This window comes from Artemia franciscana, chromosome 5, assembly GCF_032884065.1.
Source record: "Artemia franciscana chromosome 5, ASM3288406v1, whole genome shotgun sequence".
NCBI lineage: Eukaryota > Metazoa > Arthropoda > Branchiopoda > Anostraca > Artemiidae > Artemia > Artemia franciscana.
Genome location: NC_088867.1, coordinates 44,254,241 through 44,278,091, shown reverse-complemented (window position 1 = coordinate 44,278,091; position 23,851 = coordinate 44,254,241). Strand labels below are relative to the sequence as shown.

At 36.8% G+C, this 23,851-nt stretch overlaps 1 protein-coding gene across 3 annotated transcripts in view; it reads left to right on the top strand.

Annotated features, from left to right (window-relative positions):
- Nucleotides 1–23,851, top strand: part of LOC136027462 (serine/threonine-protein kinase 32A-like) — a 194,768-nt gene that overhangs the window by 78,383 nt on the left and 92,534 nt on the right. For all 3 annotated transcript variants that reach the window (XM_065704751.1, XM_065704752.1, XM_065704753.1), the window contains 2 exons: nt 4,351–4,516; nt 11,389–11,586. In XM_065704751.1, coding sequence (XP_065560823.1) covers nt 4,351–4,516; nt 11,389–11,586 — 364 coding nt within the window. The remainder of the gene's footprint in view (nt 1–4,350; nt 4,517–11,388; nt 11,587–23,851) is intronic.

Sequence of the window (23,851 nt, the reverse complement as noted above, 5' to 3'; positions counted from 1 at the left end):
TTATACAATGATTTAAAAGCGGGGGGGTTGGGGGGCGGCAGCCACCCAACTTCCTCTCCTAATTCCTCTACGAGGAGTATAGGAATTATTAAATTACATCCACCATGGATTTTAGAAAAACGTACAGAAATAATATGAAAAAAACTTCGTTTTCTTAAAGAGTTAAAGAGGCTGCGTCCCAAAGTCGAACCTTAAAACGTACAGGAATTAGAAGAGGCAGTTGGGGGGCTGCCGCTCCCCAAACCCCCAGCTTTTAAAGACTCTTTTGTACAGGTTTTTTGTTTTTTTGCTAACCCCCCGCTCTTGGCTTCGGAAAGGCCCTCTTTTAATTAACAAAAAATTGAAATGAATGAATAATGGAATAACTTCGAAAACTGTTAAACACAAGAGGACAGGAGAACCATTGCGCCGAAACTAGTAATTAGTAACAATGAAGTCCCCCCCACAACAAAAAACCTGTACAAAAGAGTCTTTAAAAGTGGGGGGTTTGGGGGGCGGCAGCCCCCCAACTGCCTCTTCTAATTCCTGTACGTTTTAAGGTTCGACTTTGGGACGCAGCCTCTTTAACTCTTTAAGAAAACGAAGTTTTTTTCATATTATATTTTTAAAGTCTAATTGGGTCTTCTAACAGGAATAGTAAAGCAGTAAAAAGTACGAACAATTTTTGAGTCATGACGTTTTCTGCAAGTAACTGTCTGTTCTTCTGTAGTTCTTAGCGTCAAGAGATTTTTTACTAGTAACCTTTCTGTCTTCTGCAGCTCTTAACGTCATAAAGTGCTTCTACAAGTAAGCTTTCTATTTTTCTGTGGTTGTTAACGTCACGTCTTTTGTAAGTAAACTCTCTGTTTTCTGTAGTTGTTAAAGTCAAGACGTTTCTACAAGTGACATTTATGTTTTTATGGCACTTGGTATTAACCAAGTGACATATAGCAATCGCAAATTCTGTCCGTCTGTCTGTCGGTCTGTCTGTCTGTCGGTCCCGGTTTTGCTACTTTAGTAACTTCCAGGTAAGCTAGGACCAGATTAAATTTGAAATAGTCTTTTTCTCGATTTTACTATCTGGGGGAGGGGGAGTGGGGGGCTGGATAATTCGAAAAAAAATAGAAAAAATGAAGTATTTTTAACTTACGAACGGTTGATCAGATCTTGACGAAATTTGATATTTGGTAGGATATCGTGTCTCAGAGCTATTACTTTAAATCCCGAACGAATCTGGCGACATTGGGGAGGAGTTGGGAGGAGGGATTGAAAATCTTGGTAAACACTTAGAGTGGAGGAGTCAAGATGAAACTTGGTGGAAAAATAAGCACAAGTCCTAGATATATGTTTGACATAGCCGGAACGGAACCGCTCTCTTTGGGGTAGTCGGTGGGGGGGGGGGGGGTTAATTCGAAAAGTTAGAAAAAATGAGGTGTTTTTGACTTACGAACGGGTGATCAGATCTCAATGAAATTTGATATTTAGAAGGATATCATGTCTCAAAGCTCTTATTTTAAATCCCAACCAGATCTGGTGACATTGGGGGGGGGGGGGTTGGGGGGAGCCTAAAATCATGGAAAACGCTTAGATTGAAGGGATCGGGATGAAACTTGATGGGAAAAATAAACCGAAGTCTTAGGTACGTGATTGGCATAATTGGAATGGATCCGCTCTATTGGTGGGGGGAGGGTTAATTCTGAGAAATTAGAAAAAATTACGTATTTTTAACTTACGAAGGAGTGGTCGGATCTTCATGAAACATCATATTTAGAAGGACCTGTAACTTAGATCTCTTATTTCAGATCTCAACCGGATCCAGCGTCATTGGGGGGGGGGGCAGTTGGAGGGACCGGAAATCTTAGAAAATACTTAAAGCGGAGAGATCAGGATGAAACCGGATGGGAAGAATAAAAACTTGTCTAAGATACGTTACTGACATAATCAGACCGGATCTACTCTCTTTGGTGGAGTTGGGGGGGGGGGGGTGATTTGGAAAAAATTAGGTATTTATAACTTTCGAACGGGTGACCAGATCCTAATGAAATTTGATATTTAGAAGGATCTTGTGCTTTAAAGCTCTCATTTTAAATTCCGACCAGATCCTGCGACACTGGGGGGAGTTGGAGGGGGAAACCGGAATTCTTGGAAAATGTGAAAATTGCGCTATTTTTATATTACGAATATGTGATCGGATGAAACTTGATATATATAGAAGGATCTTATGTCTCAGATTGAATTGGAAAACTTAAAACGAACAGAAAGTACTCCGTGTATGGGGCTGTTCCCTTCTCAACGCCCCGCTCTTTACGCTAAAGTTTGACTCTTTCTCTCAAAACTACTTTATTAAACAGTAAAAAACTTCAGTGCAAAGAGCGGGGTGTTTAGAATGGAACAGCCCCTTTAATACACGGAGTAATTTCTGTTCGTTTTAAGTTTTAATGTTGCTCCTTACTTTCAGTTAAAAAAACTTGTTTTTTATTTAATTTCTGAACGTTTTTGAATTAATGCATGTTTGATTTTGCCTCTCCGCACATAAATTAATAAAATGAAATTTGCATATAAATTCTCTTTTTAGCTAAATGGTTTTCTCTTAGTTTTAATTAGACGATTTTGAGAAATAAGGGGTGAGGAAGGAAGCCTAGCTGCCCTCCAATTTTTCGGTTACTTAAAAAGGCAACTAGAACTTTTAATTTTTAACGAACGTTTTTATTACTAAAAAATATACGTAACTTGAGAATTAACTTACGTAACAAACTTCTACATTCTTATATTTTTATTATGTATATGAGGGGGTTTGTCCCCTCGTTAATACCTCGCTCTTTACTCTAAAGCTTAAGTTTTGTCCCAATTCTTTAAGAATGACCCCTGAATCAGAAAGGCCATAGAATAAATAGTTGAAATTACTAAAAACACTTTAGCATAAAGAACGAGGTATTTAGGAGGAGAAGAACTCATATGCGTAATAATCTCTGTTTGTTTTAAGTTTTAATGCTACTCCTTACTTTCAATTGAAAAAACTTTTTCATGTTTATTTTTTCATTGTTTTTTTTTTATTATAGTAATACTAGAAAACCCTGCGCCCTTTTCATTGAATTTCTCTTCCCCATAACATATTTATCCAAGGAAACATCCTCTTACATAGCCCCCTCCCCTCAACCCCTCCCCCTCCAGACCCAAAAAATCCCCTTGAGTCTATACACTTCCCAATAACCATTACTGTTTGTAAACACTGGTCAAAGTTCATAAATTGCCGCCCCTCCCCCAGGGACTGTTGGGAAATAAGTCATCCCCAAAGACTTAGTTATTATGGTTTTTGACTATGTTGAACGAAATGGCTATCTCAAAATTTTGATCCGTTGACTCTGGGAAAAATGAGCGTGGGAGGGGGCCTAGGAGCCCTCCAATTTTTTTGGTCACTTAAAAAGGGCACTAGATTTTTTCATTTCCGTCAGAATAAGTCCTCTTGTGACATTCTAGGACCACTTGGGCGATATGATGACCCCTGGGGAAAAGAAAAAATAACAAACAAATAAACACGCACCCGTGATCTGTCTTCTGCTTTAGCGAGCTGACTTTAAAGAATACACTCGTTTATTTTAAGAGACCTTAATGTTATTTGGTCAAGAGAAAACATGCAAAGAGGATTTAAGACTAAGTCTTCCCAAATTATTTTAGAATTTGATATGGCAATCCAAACTCCTTCGGCACCGTTGTCGTCATCATTTAGAATGTTTATTTTGTAAAATAAAGCTGTACTTTAACTAAGTTCAAAGGCTTAAGAGACAATCAATGTAAAAATGTTCTTGTACCCTTGAGTAAGGCGATAGGAAAATTAAATTCATAACAAAAAAATATACACCTTTCCTTAAAAAAAAACCACTTCAAACCAAGCAAATGAGTAATTAATAGTATTTGAAGCATGTAAAAAAAAAAAAAAAAAATGCTTGAAATGCGTAAAAGGAAATTCAGATCCGTATTCAAATCAAACTATAAATATGCATTTAAATAAGTTTCCCACATTCAAAAACAGTTTCTGAGCACGTGCTTCATGTTTGTGTTGCTGCGATTCTTAGCAGTAAGAAAATAATCTGTTATCTTTCGACTAGATAAAAATCTATTGGCTAGCTCGGCAAAATTGGCTGAACTGATTGGTGGATCCAAGAAGAAGGGACAGGAGGGTTCACAGTCTTGACAATGGGGAAATATACTTTCAAATTCACAGTTATAAAGATATTGCAAGATAAACAGTATTTAGAATTCCAAATCCCCCCTCCCCAAAAACCGTGGATCTACCGTCCAATCCACCGTGAAATACTTTTCATGTGTTGACAGCTCAAATATTAAAATGTCCATATTTTATATTTTTTTCAGGTATGCATAGTTCAAATGAAAAGGAACAAGAAAATGTATGCTATGAAATATATGAACAAAGAACAATGTCTAAATAAGGGTGCAATTCGCAATGTAGTCAGAGAAGTGGAAATACTAAGCAAATTGGATCACCCTTTCCTAGTTAATCTTTGGTTCTCTTTTCAAGGTAAAAATTTACTTAACATGTTCAAGAGTGCAATATCTTCTGTGCAGTATTTCCCTCCAAGTAAGTTTGCCCTCCTGGTGCAATAAGGATCTTAAGAATTCTATACCATGGGAACCTTAAGCAGAAATAGTAGGAAACAGATCTCACTTTGTCTCAATTCATAGGAGGACTCTGCCTTCGTCTCCTTTTTCAGATTCTTTATTAGCAAGGTTATGGGGCAACTAATGGAGGCTCCATCTCCCTTTCCTTCTTAACCAATAGTCATTTTGAACCAGTAACTAATATGAAAAGAAAAGTAGGGCGGTGTTCTGCTTTAGCTGTAATAGCACAATTCGTCTTATTTGCGCTATTGTTCAAAAATGAAATTTCCTTATTATTGTTTCTTAAGCACTGGGCTGAAAGCGTAGACCTTAGTCATATTGCAGCCATCGATTGAAACTCAACTAGTCTGACCTAAAGTGACGAAGTTGTTCCAAGAAATTAAGTAAAATATTATTTTATTGCTTAAGACTAGGTCTTAAAGCTGTCAGAATCTAAAGTTCAAAGAAAGCGGTTAGCTTAGTACGCATAGGTATCAAGCTCCGTAAAAACATTTCTACTCTGGTTGATCAAGTCGATACTGACGAAAACTCATCAGTCAAGATGGTGTTTAAGAATTTAATGGAGGCAGAGTCAGCTGTTTTAAGATTCAGTGAGTCGTAGTTAAAGTTTGATATTCTAAGATCCTTGGGATCATTACTATAGTCAGCGTCAATAATTCACTACTTCAGCAGCCTTGGTCCATCAGCCTAATTGTGATTGATATATTGCTGAATTTAATTAATTGTGATCTATACATTAGTGTTCTGACTTAAGCTGGGTAAATTATATATTAATATGCTATGGTATAAAACGTCCGTATATTCTAATGGAGCTATAATTAATGAAACAATTAATCAAACTGTTTACAGTAATATATGCATACAAATATATGTCAAAATATGACAAATAAAATATATGGCTCGGCAATAAAAGATAATTATTGAATTTGTTTTATTTTGTATTAATCACCATGTTTTAATAAAAAGGCAATTATTGAATTTATTTTATTTTGCATTAATCACCATATCACCATTGCATTGATTTTAAGCAAGATTGAATGATTGTATATTGGTGGATGTTTGCACCTATATTTTAAAAAAATGTGAAATGTGTATTCACATTTTTTGTGAAATGTGTATTCACTATATTTGTAAAAATGTGAAATTTTATATTTTTTGCCAGACGAAGATCACTGACGAGTGTTTATTTATTTGTCTTCTTTTTTTCCCATGGATGATCCTATCGAACCAAAAATACTAGAACAGTAGGAGAGAACTCAATTAAATGGAATTTAAAGTTCTACTGCACTTTTTATATGATCAAAAGGATAGGAAGGCAACTAGCCTCCTCCCACGCTCTTTTCTCCTCAAAGTTGTTTTTGAGCTGCTCTCCAATGACTCACTTCTATTGACAAGCTTGTAAGGCCATTCTTCACTATTATATAGAGACTAATAATTTCGACTTTTGGAGAGTACCTATTCATAATTAAAAATTATATTTGTCTAGTTTTTCGTAAGTACTGAGAGTCAGAATTAGAGTCAGAGTTGTTACTTCTTTGAAGAAAAAGTTGGAGTAATTAGGTTGAAAGTTTCAGGAGTGAGAGTCAGAGTTGTAGTTGGTATGTTAAAAATGTCTGGAGTCGGAGTTTCTCGTAGTGTTAAAGGGGATCAACTCCTACTACTATCCCTGGTCTCCGTTGCAGTCATTGTGGAAGTAGCAATAGTGACCATGAAAATTTTAAGTTAATACCCTTTGCCACTCCTAACTACTACTACTACTATTACTAACAACTCACCGCAGCATGAATCCACCTGAGGCCAACACAGCTACGCACGCTCGTCCTCCATCCCAATCTATTCAAAGCCTTCCTCTTTACACCCCCCAAGAAGTTCCCATTTCCTTTAAATCTTTCGTTATGACATCTTCCCACCCCAGAAGAGGACGAACTGCTTTCCGTTTAGCCCTAGACGGTTGGCCGGAAAGGACAATCTTCGGCAATCTGTCATCCTTCATCCGCAGAATGTGCCCTAACCATCTCAACCTTTCTTTCATTATAGCCCTAGAAAGCGGGATTGAACCACACTTTTCGTACAGCCTACTGTTTGAAATGCTATCAGTCAGCCGGGTACCCAGAACAATCTTTAGGCAATTTCTCTGGGACACATCTAGTAAATCTCCATCCGCTTTTCGGAGCACCCATGTCATAGAGCCATATTTGACAACTGTCATCACTGTACCTTCCAATATTCTAAGCTTGGTTTTCAGACTTATCTTTCTATTCTTCCAAACTTTTTTAATTGTGATTAAACACCCTGAGCCTTGGTTATTCTACTTTTAACATCTGCACTGCTCCCACCGTCTTTACTAATTATACTACCAAGGTAAGTGAAGCTGCAAACCTGTTCAATCTTTTGGTACCCAACGTCACATTTACATCTTCACTTATTCCTAGCCTTAGTGACTTAGTCTTTTCAATACTAATTTTCAAACCTATTCTAGCAAACTGAACTCGCAAAATCTCTAAAAGTTCATTCATTTTGCTCACACATCTTGCACACACCGCTTCTAAGATATTGCAGATATGCCCGTTTTGATGACCTAGATACACATACTGTCTTTTAATTTAGTTCACATCCCACTAAATATTTCCTTAATTTTTCCCTTGATTCCTGAGCCTTTTATTACACACCCGTAATCAATATCCCCCCCATTTCCCGATGATAAACTATTTACGTAAGCAGTGAACACACTGCAAAATTTGTAACCCTCTACCCGGGGTTATGGCATCCCCAAAGACAGAGTTATTAGCCATTTTGACTATTTCGAACAAAGTTGCTATTTCACAATTTTGATGAGTGTTGAGGGGAGCATCTAAAAAGTACAAGGGGGCCCTTTGCCCTCCAGGCACTGTTTAACATGGCCTAAAATTTTAATTGAGCACCCTTAGCCGTTCGTGAGATATTACTGATGCGTTCTATGACAATCAACACGCTCATAGAGTATTTTGATTTTGTCCAACATTCCCCTCAACATTCCTTGAAAGAAGTCACAAGTAGAAGTAGCCAGAAACTGTCGCAACTAGTCTTATTCACCACCAGTTGCTGTTGAAACCGTAGTAGTAGTAGTAGTAGTAGTAGTAGCAGTAGTAGTAGTAGTAGTAGTATAGTAGTAGTAGTAGTAGTAGTAGTAATAATAATAGTAGTAGTAGTAGTAGTAGTAGTAGTAGTAGTAGTAGTAGTAGTAGTAGTAGTAGTAGTAGTAGTAGTAGTAGTAGTAGTAGTAGTAGTAGTAGTAGTAGTAGTAGTAGTGGTAGTAGTATAGTAAGTAGTTGCTTTTGAAAGTTTCAACTAAACTAACTTGGGTTTTAATTGAGTTCACTATCCCCCTCGATATTCTTTGAGGTCTCACTTTAATACCATTAACTTTTTTGGACACAACCAGGATCAAGTTTTCCCCCTGCAAACTAATAAAACTATTTTCCTAAAATTATTCCATCCATCTTCTATTTTGTCTAATTTTTTAATCTTTAGTCTGATATTAATCTATCCCTGGAAAGTTTATCTCAAATTCTCATCCTAGAATCTACCAACGTCATACATTCCCGTATAACAACGTCATAACTATTATTTTATTTGATATTAAAACGGCGCCCTGTGCCTTGAGGCATTAAAAACTTCTGTTCCCTATAAATAGAGAGTATTTACTATCTCTTACTGATCACGATATATAGAGTGGTTTTGATCAAGCAGTTCGTGGTAAACTTATAAGAAGCAGAAATGAAGTGTTATGCTGTTTCAAACTTAACACGAACATAAACTACAATTATAAGAGGTACTGCTATGAATGAATAGATAAATTGTAAAACGAACAGAAATTATAATAAATTGTCACAATTTTTTTACCCTAGCGGAATGGTTAACACGCTAGGCATGGAACCCTTTGTGCTTGAGGACAGGAGGTTCGAGTCCTGGCGTCACTCGTTTTTTTGGTTTGAAGCGGAGACCAGCGGCGTGACTCTGCAAAGTTAGTCAGAGTCGGCCCAGCTCTAAATGGGTACCTGGAGAAATCTGGAGAAGGTAAACAGCAAGGGTATATGAAATAGCAGGATACGTGGCCCCCAGCTCCAATTGCCCTTTCCTGACTGAAGGGCCGTGAAACAGAGATCAGCACTGCCGGTAATGACCGTAGAGTCCAATGCCATATTATTTAACTTCTTTCTTTACCTTTAACAGCCCCTAGGAAAAAGCCTCAACCCTCCCACCAGCCCATTCAAGGTTAAACCTGTGTACACCATGATTCCTTATATTTCTTGTTCGACGACAATCTGGAAGGAAGAAATTTTACCAGCCTTTCATAGTTACAAGGTGTATATGTTTTGAAAATGCTTCAACTTCAAATACATCGCGGGTGTGTAGATCCAGAATTTTATTAAGGGGCAAGAGGGGTATCAATCCGGAGAGTCATGGGGCATGGGCTATATAATAATTTTTCTCCAAATTACCTGCGGGGAGGGGGACTATCCCTCTGCCCCATTACAAACGAAACCATTGTATGTCTGATACATCAATTAAGCAGAAATGGATCAAACACTTTGTGGTACCGAACAGTAAGTAAGGAGCGACCCGGCTCAATAGTAATTGAAACTCTAAAAAACGGAATCTTGATACCAATAGGTATATCAAAAGAATCAGATTTTTATACTGATTTCAATATATAAGTTTCATTAAGTTTAGGCTTACCCATCAAAGGTCACGAGCCTGAGAAAATTTGCCTCATTTTCAAAACAAGTGAATTTTGTTACACAAATGTGGAAATTTTTTTTTGCCATAAGAAAGATCACAGTCGCGTGTTTATTATTATTTTTTTTTCCCATGGGTGATCGTGTCGACCCAGTGGTCCTTAAATATCGTGAGGGGGCTCATTCATACTGAAATTAAAAGTTCTACTGCCCTTTGTAAGTGACTAAAAAGATTGGAGGGGCATTAGGCCCCTTCCCCACCCGTTTTTCCACAAAATCATCTGATTAAAATTTTGTCATTTTATTCATTATAGTTGAAAGGCCCAATAACTGTGCCTTTAGATATGACATGACCCCCCACAGCCCCAGGGATAAGATCTTTAAGTTATAAAATTGTTCATTGTTTACGCATAGTATTTTTTATTGGTAAAAAAGCATATATTTTAGGGTGAGAAGACGAATTTTCTGCTGTTTTTTTTTCACGGTGGAACTTTCTATTAAGAGGTAAGTTTCCATTGGAAGAGCTTGTCAGAGAAAATTATACACTGGGAGAATTAGCCAGAATTCCTAACAATTTGTTTTTATTTCTTGCAATCTCTTTTCGGTCTCGATTTACGCTTGGAGTTATTAAGGGTAATCGTCACCGGGATTGAATTGTCTAGAAGTTATATCTGTGGGGAGAGTATTTCTCCGTGGAGGTGGGCCCTCATCTCCTAGGACTATTTAAAAAAGATCAGAAATCAATAAAAAGGACATTTTTTTTCAACTGAACGTAAGAAGCAGCATTAAAACTTAATACGAGCAGACATTATCACACACATGAAGAAGGTTACCTCCTCCTCAACACCTTGTTCTTTACGCTAAAGTGTGAATCTTGTCCCAATTCCTTAAGAACAACTCCTGGAACGCAAGGGATGTTTAATTGGAACAACAAGACGCTTTTTTTTAAAGTACTCAAAAACTATAGCGTAAAGAGCGAGGTGTTGATAGGAGGCAACCCTCTTCATATATGTAATAAGTTCTGTTCGTTTTAAGTTTTAATGTTGCTCCTTACTTTCAGTTGAAAAAAACTCTTTTTTTATTTAATCCAGTTACAAATTCTTCAATGCTTCTTGAAGCTGACGGAAGTCGCTTGAGTCTTAACATCGCTCGTAAGTTTATGGATTTATTTTCTTATTCATTCATTTGCTTGGAATTCCCGCTATGTAACAACTTGTCTCTGGCCCCTTCGAGAGAACTTATGCCTGTCCTAATGGGTTCCTAGATAGTGGTACCGTCTTCGCCTATTTTTAAATAACTATTTTTGGGAGGGTTTACGTCTAGAGATTTTTAGCGAATTCATCAAGCAGTCTGTCACTAGCTGTTTACAGGGAAGATACCCTGATTCCCAGTCGTAAGTTGCACTTGCCGCTAAATTCCCAACATCCTTCAAAATAATTCTTCAGTATCCTTCCCACATGTTTTATACGTTTCACATTTCTGGAAGGTCGTTCCTTTTGTGTTTCGCAAAATATCGACTAGATTTACGATACTGTCATAGAAATACAATAAAAGTTATAATACAATAAAATACAAAAATAATGGATTTCAAAACCGTTGATTATCTATCTCTCAGGCAATTGAAACATAATAAAAAATAGCTGCGCTTGAATTTGGTCAACTTCCAGTGCAGTAATTCTTTCGTTTGCTTATTTTCTAGCTTATTTCGTGCTTACTGCTCATCTTTTATGATTTTATAATTTGTAATTAAGTTAATTTTTGCTATTTTACTGCGTTTTGTTAATTTTTTAAATTTGTTCTTGTATTAATACCATATGTCATATTTATACTTATTTTATGTGTCATGATTATGTATTCTTATATGTGTCATGGGGGTCTTTCACAATTTATATTTTGCACCAAGGTTTGAAATTCGTTTCTGTTCTCTTTTGTTTCTTCTTTTTTTTGTCCTGTCTTTATATCTCTTTTTTTTTCTATCGAATTTTAAAACAAATAAGTAAAGGAGTAAAATCCTAATATTTACCTACTTTCGTGATGATCAGTTTATTTATAGATGCAGAAGACATGTTTATGGTCGTTGACCTGTTGCTTGGTGGTGACTTGCGCTATCACCTCCTTCAGAGTGTTTATTTTCCAAAGGAAGACATTCGGTTGTACCTGTGTGAGATAGCCTCCGCTCTTGATTACCTCAGACTTAACTCCATAGTTCATAGAGATGTAAAACCAGAAAATTTATTATTGGACGCGGAAGGTAAGTTGGACCTCCAAAGACTTCTGATATTCTGGTAATTATAACTTTAGGGGTGCTTTAAAAGTGGACGGATAAAGTATAGGATAGAGATCCCTTATAAAAATTGATGGAACATTGGGCTTCAAATGGCCCCCTTGTATTTAAAGGGACAGGTTGCAGGCCTTTCTTTCAACCTTGTGGAAGGGGGATCGAGCCCAAGGCCACTTATTTCTAAGCAGATAACCAATCCACTTTGTCACTACAGGGTATTTTGCCGGGGTAGTCAAACAGTCCGTGGAAACGAGCTGTAAGTAATGAGCGACTTGGCTCAGTAGTCACCGAAATTCTAAAAAATAGAATTTTGATATCAATTGGTACATCAAAAGAATTGGCTTATTATGCTGATTAAATAAAAAAAAAACTAGTTTTTTTAACTGAAAGTAAGGAGTGACATTAAAACTTGAAACGAACAGAAATTACTACGTGTATGAAAGGGGCTATTCCCTTCTCAACGCTCCGCTCTTTATGCTAAAGTTTGTTTCTTTCTCTCAATACTACTTTGTTAAACAGTAAAAAACTTTAGCGTAAAGAGCGGGGCGTTGAGAACGGAACAGCCCCTTTCATACACGTAGTAATTTCTGTTCGTTTTAAGTTTTAATGTCGCTCCTTACTTTCAGTTTAAAAAAAATAGTTTTATTTAGTTTCTGAACGTTTTTGAATGAATGCATGTTTGATTTTGGCTCTCCGCACATACATTATTAAAATGAGATTTGGATATTAATTCTGTTTTGGCTAAATGGCTTTAATATATTTTAAATATACGTAACTTAAGAATTAACTTACGTAAAAAACTTCTATATTCTTATATTTTTATTATGTATATGAGAGGATTTGTCCCCAATTTAATACCTCGTTCTTTACACTAAAGCTTAAATTTTGTCCCAATTCTTTAAGAATGACCCCTGAATCAGAAGGGCCTAATGAATCAGAAATTACTAAAACACTTTGGCATAAAGAGCGACGTATTTAGGAGGAGAAGAACCCCTCATATGCGTAATGATCTCTGTTCGTTTTAATTTTTAATGATGCTCCTTACTTTCAGTTGAAAAAACTTTTTCATGTTTATTTTTTCAATATTTTTTTTATAATAATGCTAGAAAATTCTGCGCCTCTTTAATTGAATTTTTCCTCCCCCATCACATATTCTTCCAAGGAAATATCCTCCCACACAGCCCCCTCCCTTCAACCCCCCTCCCCCAAACCAAAGAAAGGCCCCCTGAAAATGTCTATACACTTCCCAATAGACATTACTGTGTGCAAACACTGGTCAAAGTTTGTAGCTTGCAACCCCTCCCCCGGGGACTGTGGGGGAGTAAGTCATCACCAAAGACATAATTATTATGGTTTTTGACTATGGTGAACAAAATGGATATCTCAAAATTTTGACCCGTTGACTTTGGGAAAAGATGAGTGTGGGAGGGGGCCTAGGCATCCTCCAATTTTTTGTCACTTAAAAAGTGCACTACAACTTTTCATTTCCATTAGAATGAGCCCTCTTATGACATTCTAGGACCACTGGGTCGATACGATGACTCCTGAAAAAAAACAAATAAACACACACCCGCGATCGGTCTTCTGGCAAAAAATACGAAGTTCCGCATTTTTGTAGATAGGAACTTGTGTGATTTTGTGATTTGTGATTTTCGCCGTTAAGATGATATCACTTTTAGGGGGGTGTCTCCCTCCATTTTCCAAAATAAGGTAAATTTTCTCAGGCTCGTAACTTTTTGATGACAAAGACTAAATTTGACGAAACTTATATATTTAAAATCAACAAAAAAATCGGATTCTTTTGATAAATGTTTTAGTATAAAAATTCCGTTAAATAGAGTTTCGTTTACTATTGAGCCGGGTCGCTCCTTACTACAGTTCGTTACCGCGAACTATTTGATTCTAAGTATATAAGATTCTTTAAGTTTAGCTTTGTCCATCGAAGGCTACGAGCCTGAGACAATTTGCCTGATTTTCGAAAAAAAGATAAACACCCGCTAAAAATCAAGGAATCTTAATCAAAATCACACCATCAGATTTAACGTATCAGAGAACGCTACTGTAGATGTTTCAGGCTCTCATCTTTAAAAAATGTGGCAAAAATGTATTTGCCAAAAAAAATCCGGGATACATCTTTATTTTATGTATGTTTTTCCCCAGGTGATCGTATAGAACCACTTGTCCTGTAATATTGAGAGAAGGCTCATTTCAATAAAATTTAAAGTTTTAGTGCCCTTTTTGAGTGATCAATATGATTGCAGGGCAGCTAGCCCCCTCCCACGTCCCTTATTCGCCAAAGTCGTTCGATAAAAATTTGGAGATTGCCATATTGTTCAACATAGTTGAAAGATTCAATACCTATGCTTTTGGAGATAATGCGATCCCCCACGGCCCCTGGGGAAAGGTCCTTAAGCTACGAAATTTCCCCATTGTTTACGTACAGTATTTGTTATTGGGAAGTATGCATACATTTTTCGGAAGAGAATTTTCTATGGGGAGGGAAGTTCCCAGGGGTGAACTTTTCAGGTGAAATTTTTCTCCAGGGGAATTTTGCAGAACTTTTACTTATCTTACTTTCTCTTGGCTGACTCAATTTTACAGATCGAAATGTTAATGTTAATTGTTCGGGGCGATTTTTCACCGGCACTGAATTGTCTAGAGGATCTTCCCGTGGAAGGGGAGCCACATTTTCTAGTATTGTATAAAAAAAAGATCAAAAATTAAATAGAAATTTTTTTTCTCAACTGAAAGGAAGGAGTAACATTGAAACTTCAAGCGAACAGAAATTTTTACGTATATGAGGGGAGTGGCCCATCTTCAACACCTCACTCTTTACGGTAAATTTTGACTTTTCGTCCTAGTTCTTCAAAAACAATTCCTGAAAAACAACTGACGATTGAAACTATAAGAAGCTTTTTGAAAAGTACTAAAAAAAACTTTAGCGTGAAGGGTGAGGGAGGGGATTTTCCCTATCCATATGCAGTAATTTCTGTTAGTTTTAAGTTTAAATGTTGGCTCTTACTTTAAGCTGAAAAAACATATTTTTATAATTTAATGTTAAAAAAAGGACTCGAAACTATCGGTCAAAAACTCCCCACGGCCTTTAAGCCGTAAAACAGTTTTCACTAGGGTTCTAAACTAGACTACTAAAACATGTCGTAAACTATGTTTAAGGTCTAGAAAAAACTTTAGTCCTTTTTAAAGCCCCTTACACGTAATTTGTTTCAAAAACCCTATTTAATAGGCAATAATTCACACATGAAGAAAAGTCGTATGCTTAAAAAAATCCATGAATCAATGCATACTACGTCAGAAGTGTTCTACCCACTTCCCCCTCGAGTAAATACAATACACAAAACTTTCAACATCTTTTACAAGCATATACGCCCCGACTACCCTACCTTCTCAAAAATTGGCTCTAGGTGTCTACCCCCTCCCTGAAAAATACCCTCCTGGAAAATTCCGGCCGGAAAATACTGCCCGGAAAATATCCCCCCGCGTAAAATATCCCCCAGGAAAATGTCCTTCTGAAAATACCATCCCGCAGAAAATACTCCACCCCCCTCCCCCCTGCGGAAAATTTCCCCCCAGAAAATACCCCCACGGAGAAAAAAACACTGAAAATACTCCCTTCGGGAAAATACCCCCAGAAACTACCCCACATCCCCTCCGGAAAATACCCCCTGCAGAAAATAGCCCCCGTGAAAAAGAAAGTTTTCCAAATTTCAGAATTTTATTTGAGTTTTTTTTTTTAGTTTCGTTGAGAAGTCCTAAGGAAAGGCAAAGAGAGGAATTTACACATCATAACTTAGAAGAAATATCCGCAAATCCATTTTTGTTGAAAAGACTTCCATATGAACTTCAGCAATTTTTGGCAGTAGCAGGTGCCAAATTAAAAAACAAGAAGAAGAAAAAAAAACTTAGGCGAAAAATCATCGAAATAAAGCTGAAACATATGGAACCAAAAAGTTTAAGAGCGTTTAGCCTTCCTTTGAAAGAATAGATGGCTTTGGGAACCAGCAAATTCTTATTCAACCCCTTTCATATATGTAATAATTTCTGTTCGTTTTAAGTTTTGATGGTGCTGCTCACTTTCAGCTGAAAAACTTGTTTTTTTAATTTATTATTTACACATACTATTTGTTAATGGGATACATACAGAACAAGCTTTTAATGAAAAGTAAGGAGCTTCCTTAAACCAAAATGAACTGAAATAAACTCAAATAACCCTCAAAGTCAAATACTATAGAGTTTAATAGAAAAAGACAAAAATATATAAAATGTTTTTTCCCATGAAAAGACTTTGTCAATAAAAAGCGAACAGAAATTAATTTAAAAGACCTTTTCCGCAAAATAAATTTGCCAAAAGATAGTAAAGAGCTCAATTAAGCCAAAAATGAGTAGAAATAAATTCAAATATTTTTCCCACCGTAAAACTACCACAAATCAAAGTCAATAAATAAATTAAACCCAATACGAACAAAAAATACAATAGATAATCGAATCAAGCTAAAACAGGCAAAAGCAACATGAGTAGGGCTAACAAACGCAACGCCTTCTCAAGATCAGGACACAACTTCCACTTTACTAAAAACAAAATACATTTTAAATGGCTTCGCTTTTTTTACTTTAATAAATAAAGAAGTATTAAGGCAATAAAGAATAAATATCAGAATATGTATATTACACTGACAATATGTGGTTATTTGAGCTTTTTATGGCACTTGATATCTACCAAGTGACATATAGCGATCGCAAATTCTGTCAGTCGGTCTCTCTGTCTGTCAGTCTGTCTGTCCTGGTTTTGCTAGTTTAGGCACTTCCAGGTAAGCTAGGACGAAATTTGGCAGGTGTATGAGGAACCAGACCAGATTAAACTAGAAATTGTCATTTTCCAGATTCGACCATCTGGGTGAAGTGGGGGGACGGTTAAATCGGAAAAATTAGAAAAAATGAGGTATTTTTAACTTACGAACAGGTGATCGGATCTTAATGAAATTTCATATATAGAAGGACCTTGTGTCTCAGAGCTCTTATTTTAAATCCCCACCGGATCTTGCGACATTGGGGGGATTTGAGGGGGGAAACCTAAAATCTTGGAAAACGTTTAAAGCGGAGAGATCAGGATGAAACTTAGTGGGAAGAATAAGCACAAGTCCAAAATACGTGACGAACATAACCGGACCAGATCCGCTTTCTTTGGTGGAGTTGGAAGGAGGGGGAGTAATTCGGAAAAATTAGTAAAAATGAGGTATTTGTAACTTACGAACAGGTATTCAGATTTTAATGAAATTTGATAATTAGAAGGGTTTTGTGATTTAAAGCTCTCATTTTAAACCCTGGCCAGATCCGGTTACATCGGGGGGAGTTGGAGGGGGAAACCAGAATTCTTGGAAAACGTGATAATTGAAGCATCTTTATATTACGAATGGGTGATCGGATCCTAATGAAACTTGATATATAGAAGGATCTTATGTCTCAGATGGAATTAGAATCGTATCTGAGGACGTTGGGGGTTGGAGGGGGAAAAGAGAAATCTTGGAAGCCGGAAATCTTGGAAAAAGCTTAGAGTGAAGAGATCGGGATGAAACCTGATGGGAAGAATACGCACAAGTTTTAGATACGTGATCGAAATAATTGGAACGGATCCGTTCTCTTTGGGGGAGCTGTGGGATGTTTTCGGAAAAATTTGAAAAATTGAGGTATTTTTAACTTTAGAATGGGTGACCGGATCTTAATGAAATTTGATATTTTGAAGGAAAGCATGTCTCAGAGCTCTTATTCCAAATCCTAACCAGATCTGTTGACATTGGGGGGAGTTTGAGGGGCAAACCGGAAATCTTGGAAAACGCTTAGAGAGGAGAGATTGGGATGAAACTTGGTGGGTAGAATAAGCAAATGTCGCAGATACTCGATTGACATAACTGGACTGGATTCGCTCTCTTTGGAGAAGTTAGGGGGTGAGGTTCAGTGCTTTGGCAAGTTTGGCGCTTTTGGACGTGCTAGGACGATGAAAATTGGCACGCGTGTCAGGGAGCTGCACAAATTGACTTGATAATGTCGTTTTCCCCGATTCGACTATCTGGGGGGGGGGTCTGAAGGGAGAGGAAAAATTAGAAAAGATGAGGTATTTTGAAATTACGAGTGGGTGATCAGATCTTAATGAATTTTGATATTTAGCAGGACCTCGTGACTCGGAGTTATTGTTTTAAATCCCAACCGGCATTAAGCCTCTGATTTTCTGATTTCCAGCTTTGCTAGAGCATATGAGCTCTTGGCTCTTCCAGCCTCGTCACAAGTGCCATATTAGCTTTTTGCTCTTGTTTTTATAGTAAAGTACAAATTATGTTCTGGTCTTGAGAAGACATGGGGGTTGTCAGCCCCACTCCTTTCAACTTTTACCCGCTTTGAATTTGAATAGGTTATCTGCTGTAATTTTTGTTCGCTTTGGGTTTCATTTATTTATTAGTGGTGATTTAAGGTAGTTTTAACACTTGAAAGATAAGAAAAATAAACTCATAGAATTTGACAACGCTTTCGTCCTTAAAAACTTAAACAAGACGGCCATTGTGTTTGAGGAATCGTGCTTAAGGAATAAGGACAAAAAGTCAAAAAATTAGCTTAAAGAGCAAGGTTTTGAGGAGACTTCAAGAAATTATTACTTTCTTATACTAGTGCTTTCTGTTTGTTTTTGAGGTTGCTCCTGACTTTCTGTTGGGAAAAAAACTTTTTTTTGAATTTAATTTCTAATTCTTTTTAAATAATACTGGGAAATCCGGCTCCCCCTCCATGACAAACTCCTTCCCCCGACGAGAAATTTCTACGTGGAAAATTCTTTTCACGTACAATACCCCCCTTCCACCAGGGAAATAATCCGTAGATAATTCAACTCTAACTGAAAATTCCATCCTGAAAATTTCTTGCGGATGAACTCAGGTGGAAATTTCCTCTCGGCGCACTTTCATTTGAAAAAGACTTTAATATCTTGTTGTTTTTAAAATCATGCCGGTAATCCCCTCCTCCGTAGAAAAGTTTTCCAGCAAAAAGCCAGCAAAAGAGTATTTCCCAGCAAAGATTTTTTTTTTTTTTTGGGGGGGGGGGCTAAGGAAACTTTAAAAACGCATCAAAAATGTGAAATCGATATCTATTCCCTTTTGATTCCTAGGAGTATTTTTGGTCTACGCTGTTATTATGAAAGTAAAGAGTAACATTAAAAAAAAGTAAACATTAAGCCCTAAAATGAGCAGAATTTATTCCGTATAGGAGGGGAATGTCCCTTCATCATCCACATCTCCACCTCATGGTCGCAGAAACTTTGGAGTATTCTCATTAGAAGAGAAATTGAGAGTTCTAGTCCTTGTTTTAAGGTCCAAAAGGATTGGAGACCAACCACCTGCGTGGGGATGGTATTTTCTGGGGAGGGATATTTTCCGAGGGAGGATTTTCTAAGGTCATATTTTTCACAAAGGGAGGGGGGTGAATTTTCCAGGGGGTATTTTCCGGGGGTATTTTCCACAGGGGGAGTATTTCCCACGGGGGAATTTTCCGGAGGGGTATTTTCCGCTGGGGGTATTTTTAGCAGGGGGTGTTTTCGGGGAAGTTACTTTTTGTGGAGGTATTTTTTGGGGGAATTAGGCTAGTAAAAGTTGGCTCCAACTCCGCGAAAAAAATCCTTCTTCCCCACGAATATATTCTCTAGACAATTCGGCAAAGAGAATGCAGGACGTGAGAAGAATTTCGTATAGAATTTCTGAAAAAATCCCCCCAGTGTAAAATCTCTTCTAAAAAATTCAACCCTGGAAACTTACCTCCCTATGGAAAATTGTCCCCTTGGAAAATTCCCCCAGCAGAAAATTTGTCCCCCCCCATAATGTTTGCACCCTCCCAATAACAAATATTATAAGTAAACAATGTGCAAATCTTATAGCTTAAAAATCTTTCCCCAGGGGCTGTGGGGGTCATAATATCTCCAATTGCGCATAGTTATTCGGCCTTTCAATTATGCTGAACAAAAAGGCTGTCTTAAAATTTTGATCGGACGATTTTGAGAAAAAGTCTCGGGAGGGAGCATAGTTGCCCTCCAATCTTTTTGGTCACTTCAAAGGGGCACTAGAACTTTTAATTTTCGTTAGGATGAGCCCTGTCTGGATATTCGAAGACTACTGGGTCGATACGATTATTCGTGGAAAAATAAAAATAAAAATAAATACACAAAACCGTAATGTTTCTTTTGGTATAAAAATACACAATTTCACGTATTTGCAGATAGGACGTTTCTGCTTGAAACTGATAGAGTTGGGTTCTCTGATATGCTGAATCTGACGGTCATTTTCATTAAGCTTATATGACTTTTAGTGGGTTCCCCCTTTTTGAAAATAAGGCAAATTTCCTTAGGTTCGCATTCCTTTGGTGTTTAATGCTAAGCTTAATGAAACTTATATATTTGAAATCATCAACATAAGTCGATTCTTTTGTTATGTCTTTTTGTACCAAAATTCCGTTTTTTAGAGTTCCGGTTACTATTGAGCCAGTCGCTCCTTACTTATAGTTCATTACCACGAACTGTTTGATGAATCTCACTTGTCATTTCCACAAAGTTAATGATTCGCTTTGCCGTGCCGGACAAAGCTACAAAATAAAAAGATTATATCCTTATCTGTTATGCATTATTAAAAGATAATCATTTAACATTTATTAGCTAGTATAATCCGCTAAAAATTATTAGTCATTACAATAATTAACTAATCGTATTTATTGCAATACAACTAATTTCATGATTGTTATAACAACTACGTTATAACGTAAATGAAATTTAGCTACTCTACTTATATTCTATAGATATATCAAATTATGTTTGACTTTCCGGACAAAATAAGAAAGTGGAGAGAGAGAGAGAGAGAGAGAGAGAGAGAGAGAGAGAAAGAGGGGGGGAGGGAGAGAGAGAGAGAGGGAGAGAGAGAGAGAGAGAGAGGGGGGGGAGGGAGAGAGAGAGAGAGGGAGAGAGAGAGAGAGAGAGAGAGATAGAGAGAGAGAACGCTGTATGAAACCTACGAAAAATTTAAGGATTTTTGCCAACGTACAGAAAGCTTTTTGGAAAATGCCAAACCACATCATGTTTGGCTAGAAAATTACGAGAGAGAGAGAGAGAGAGAGAGAGAAACGCTGTATGAAACCTACGAAAAATTTAGGGATTTTTGCCAACGTACAGAAAGCTTTTTGGAAAATGCCAAACCACATCATGTTGGGCTAGAAAATTACGTGAAATTAAGATGAAATTTTTGGGGGGTGAAAATTAAAGTGCAACATCGGAATCAAGCTGAAAAACAAGGAAAATTGCTTTTTAGCATGGGGAGCAGTTGTGCGCTTTATTTTTCTTTCTTTTTTTCGTGAGGGCCAGGATGCTAACACAGGAGGGTTGAAAGATGTTCAATAGTTGTTTTTTTAAGGCTTCTATGTTGATCCTATTAACTTGGTGTTTACCGAATACTCCCTAAGACACTTAAATAGAACCATCCCCTTCCCCTTAACCCGACTTTTATCCCAGTGATTCCATTACCTTCCTCCTTCCTTGATTTGGCTCCTGCTGATTTCTATCAGTAGATTTCTGATTTTCCAAAATTAAATTTATCATTGAAAGGAAATAGATTTCATTCAGTTCATGATAGCAATGAAATCGTCCAGAGTTCGTGCAGAGTTCATGGAATATAATTTTCAGGATTGCCTCCAGAAGTAGACTATTTAAATGAAAAGTATTCAATGTGTGGTATTCAATTTAAATGTGTAGTATTCAATGGAATACTTTAAAGGATATCATTTGCAGTAGCCAGTTGGCCCAGCCATTTTTAATTTCCAATGACAGGCTTAACACTTTCCAATCACACGTCCTGTTATGTTATTGAAGTTCCGTTTTCAGTGTTTCTGTTTCTATTAACAAAGGTTGCACTTTTCTTGTCACTTATTATAGTGAAGTGTTTGATACAGTAAATTCTGATAACAAATTTTCTGAAAATAATTCTAAGATATAATAATATACAATAACACAGTTTAAGCAGCATGGCAAAAGAAAATAGGTTGAAAAAATTTGCCTCTTCATACCTTTGACAATCAAACAGTTCGTGGTAACGAACTGTAGTAAGGAGCGACCCAACTCAATAGCAACCAAAACTCTAAAAATGAAATTCTGATACCAATAGTTACGTAAAAAGAATCGCATTTTAACGCTGATTTTAAATATATAAAATTCATCAAGATCAGTTACACCCATCAAAGTTACGAGCCTGAGAAAATATGTTTCATTTCAAAAAATAGGGGGAAACACCCCCTAAAAGTCATAAATCTTAACGAAAGTCACACCATCAGATTCAGCGTATCAGAGAATCTTACTGTAGAAGTTTCAAGCTCCTATCTACAAAAATGTGGAATTTTGCATTTTTTGCCAGAAGACAGATCACGGATGCGTGTTTATATGTTTTTTTGTTTTTGTTTTTTTGTTTGTTTTTTTGTTTGTTTTTTTCCCAGGGGTGATCGTATCGACTGAGTGGTCCTAGAATGTCGCGAGATGGCTCATTTTAACGAAAATTAAAAGTTCTAGTGCCTAATTTAAGTGACCAAAAATTAAAGGGCAACTAGGCCCCCTCCCACGCTTATTTTTTCCCAAACGTCACCAGATCAAAATTTTGAGATAGCCATTTTATTCACCATAGTCGAAAAACCTAATAACTATGTCTTTAGGGACAACTTACTCCCCCGCAGTCCCCATGGGAGGGCTGCAAGTTACAAACTTTGACCTCTGTTTACATATAGTAATTGTTACTGGGAAGTGTACAGACGTTTTCAGGGGGATTATGTTTTGTTTAGAGGGGAGATTTGAGGGGGGTTTACGTGGGAGGATAATTCCGTGGAGAAGCTTGTCATGGAGGAAGAGAATTTCAATGAAGCGGGCGCAGGAGTTTCAAATCAGGATGAAAAGTTTGTAAAAAATTAGAAGTTCTAGTTACTTTTTTAAGTAATCAAAAAATTGGAGGGCAACTAGGCCGCCACCCTCGCTCCTTTTTTTCTCAAAATCTTGTGATTAATTGCAATTAATTAATATACAAATTTCGTTTTAATTATTTATGTGCGGAGAGCCAAGATCGTTTGGCTCTCTGGACGTTTTGATTCAAAAACGTCCAGAAATTAAATTTAAAAAAAACAAGTTTTTTAAATGAAAGTAAGGAGCAACATTTAAACTTAAAACGAATAGAAATTACTCTGTATATGAAAGGGGCTTTTCCTCCTCAATGCCCCCCTCTTTACGCTAAAGTTTCTTACTGTTTTAAAAATAGAGTTAAGAGAAAGAGTCAAACTTTAGCGTAAAGAGCGGGGCGTTGAGGAGGAAAAGCTCCTTTCATATACGGAGTAATTTCTGTTCGTTTTAAGTTTCAATGTTGCTCCTTACTTTCATTTAAAAAAACTTTTTTTTTTATTTAATCTCACCTCGAAGTCTCTGTGCTTTGCTACATTAGCTTTGCAGCAAATGCCATAAAAGTCCCTAACGGTTTGACCATTAGGGAAAAGTTTTTTTAGGTATCGTTTGGACAATTTTTTACCGCCCCAAACGCTCGGAGTTTCAGTGCTTTTAAATTTTGACAGACACAATTTCTAACTAACTTTTGCCAAAAGCTTAGTTCTTTTCATTTTAATAATTTGAAAATATGAAGAAAAAAGTTTTTCAGATTGAATCAAATAGCAATAGAAAATCCAAAACGACCAGATATAAAATTATACAGGAAGTCAAGCTTAAAACAAACAGAAATTATTACGAATGAATAAATAAAACTTAAAAGACCAGAAAATAAAACGAATAGTTTTGTCAAAATTAAAACGAACAGAAACTGCAACAAAAAAGAATCGGATAACTGCTCCCTGTAAGCCCTCTAAAGACTAAAGCATTATTTGTAATTTTCTAAGTTCTTAAGAGTTCCAACCCTACCGAAAAAACAAAACAAAACATTTCTGCCTTTTCTATCAAAATTATGTCTTTGGATAATGAATGAATTACTTACATAATTTTGGAGGCCACTATTCCTGGGGTGGTTAGGGCCATGTTGATCCCTGAGGCATCCTTACTGGACCTTTTGACTATTTTTAATAGTAAGGTATCTCAAGATTTTGATTCGGTACCTTGGGGGGATGTGGGGTACCTAGGGACAAAACAGCGCTGATAGCCCTCCAATCACTATTGGTCTTTGAGACA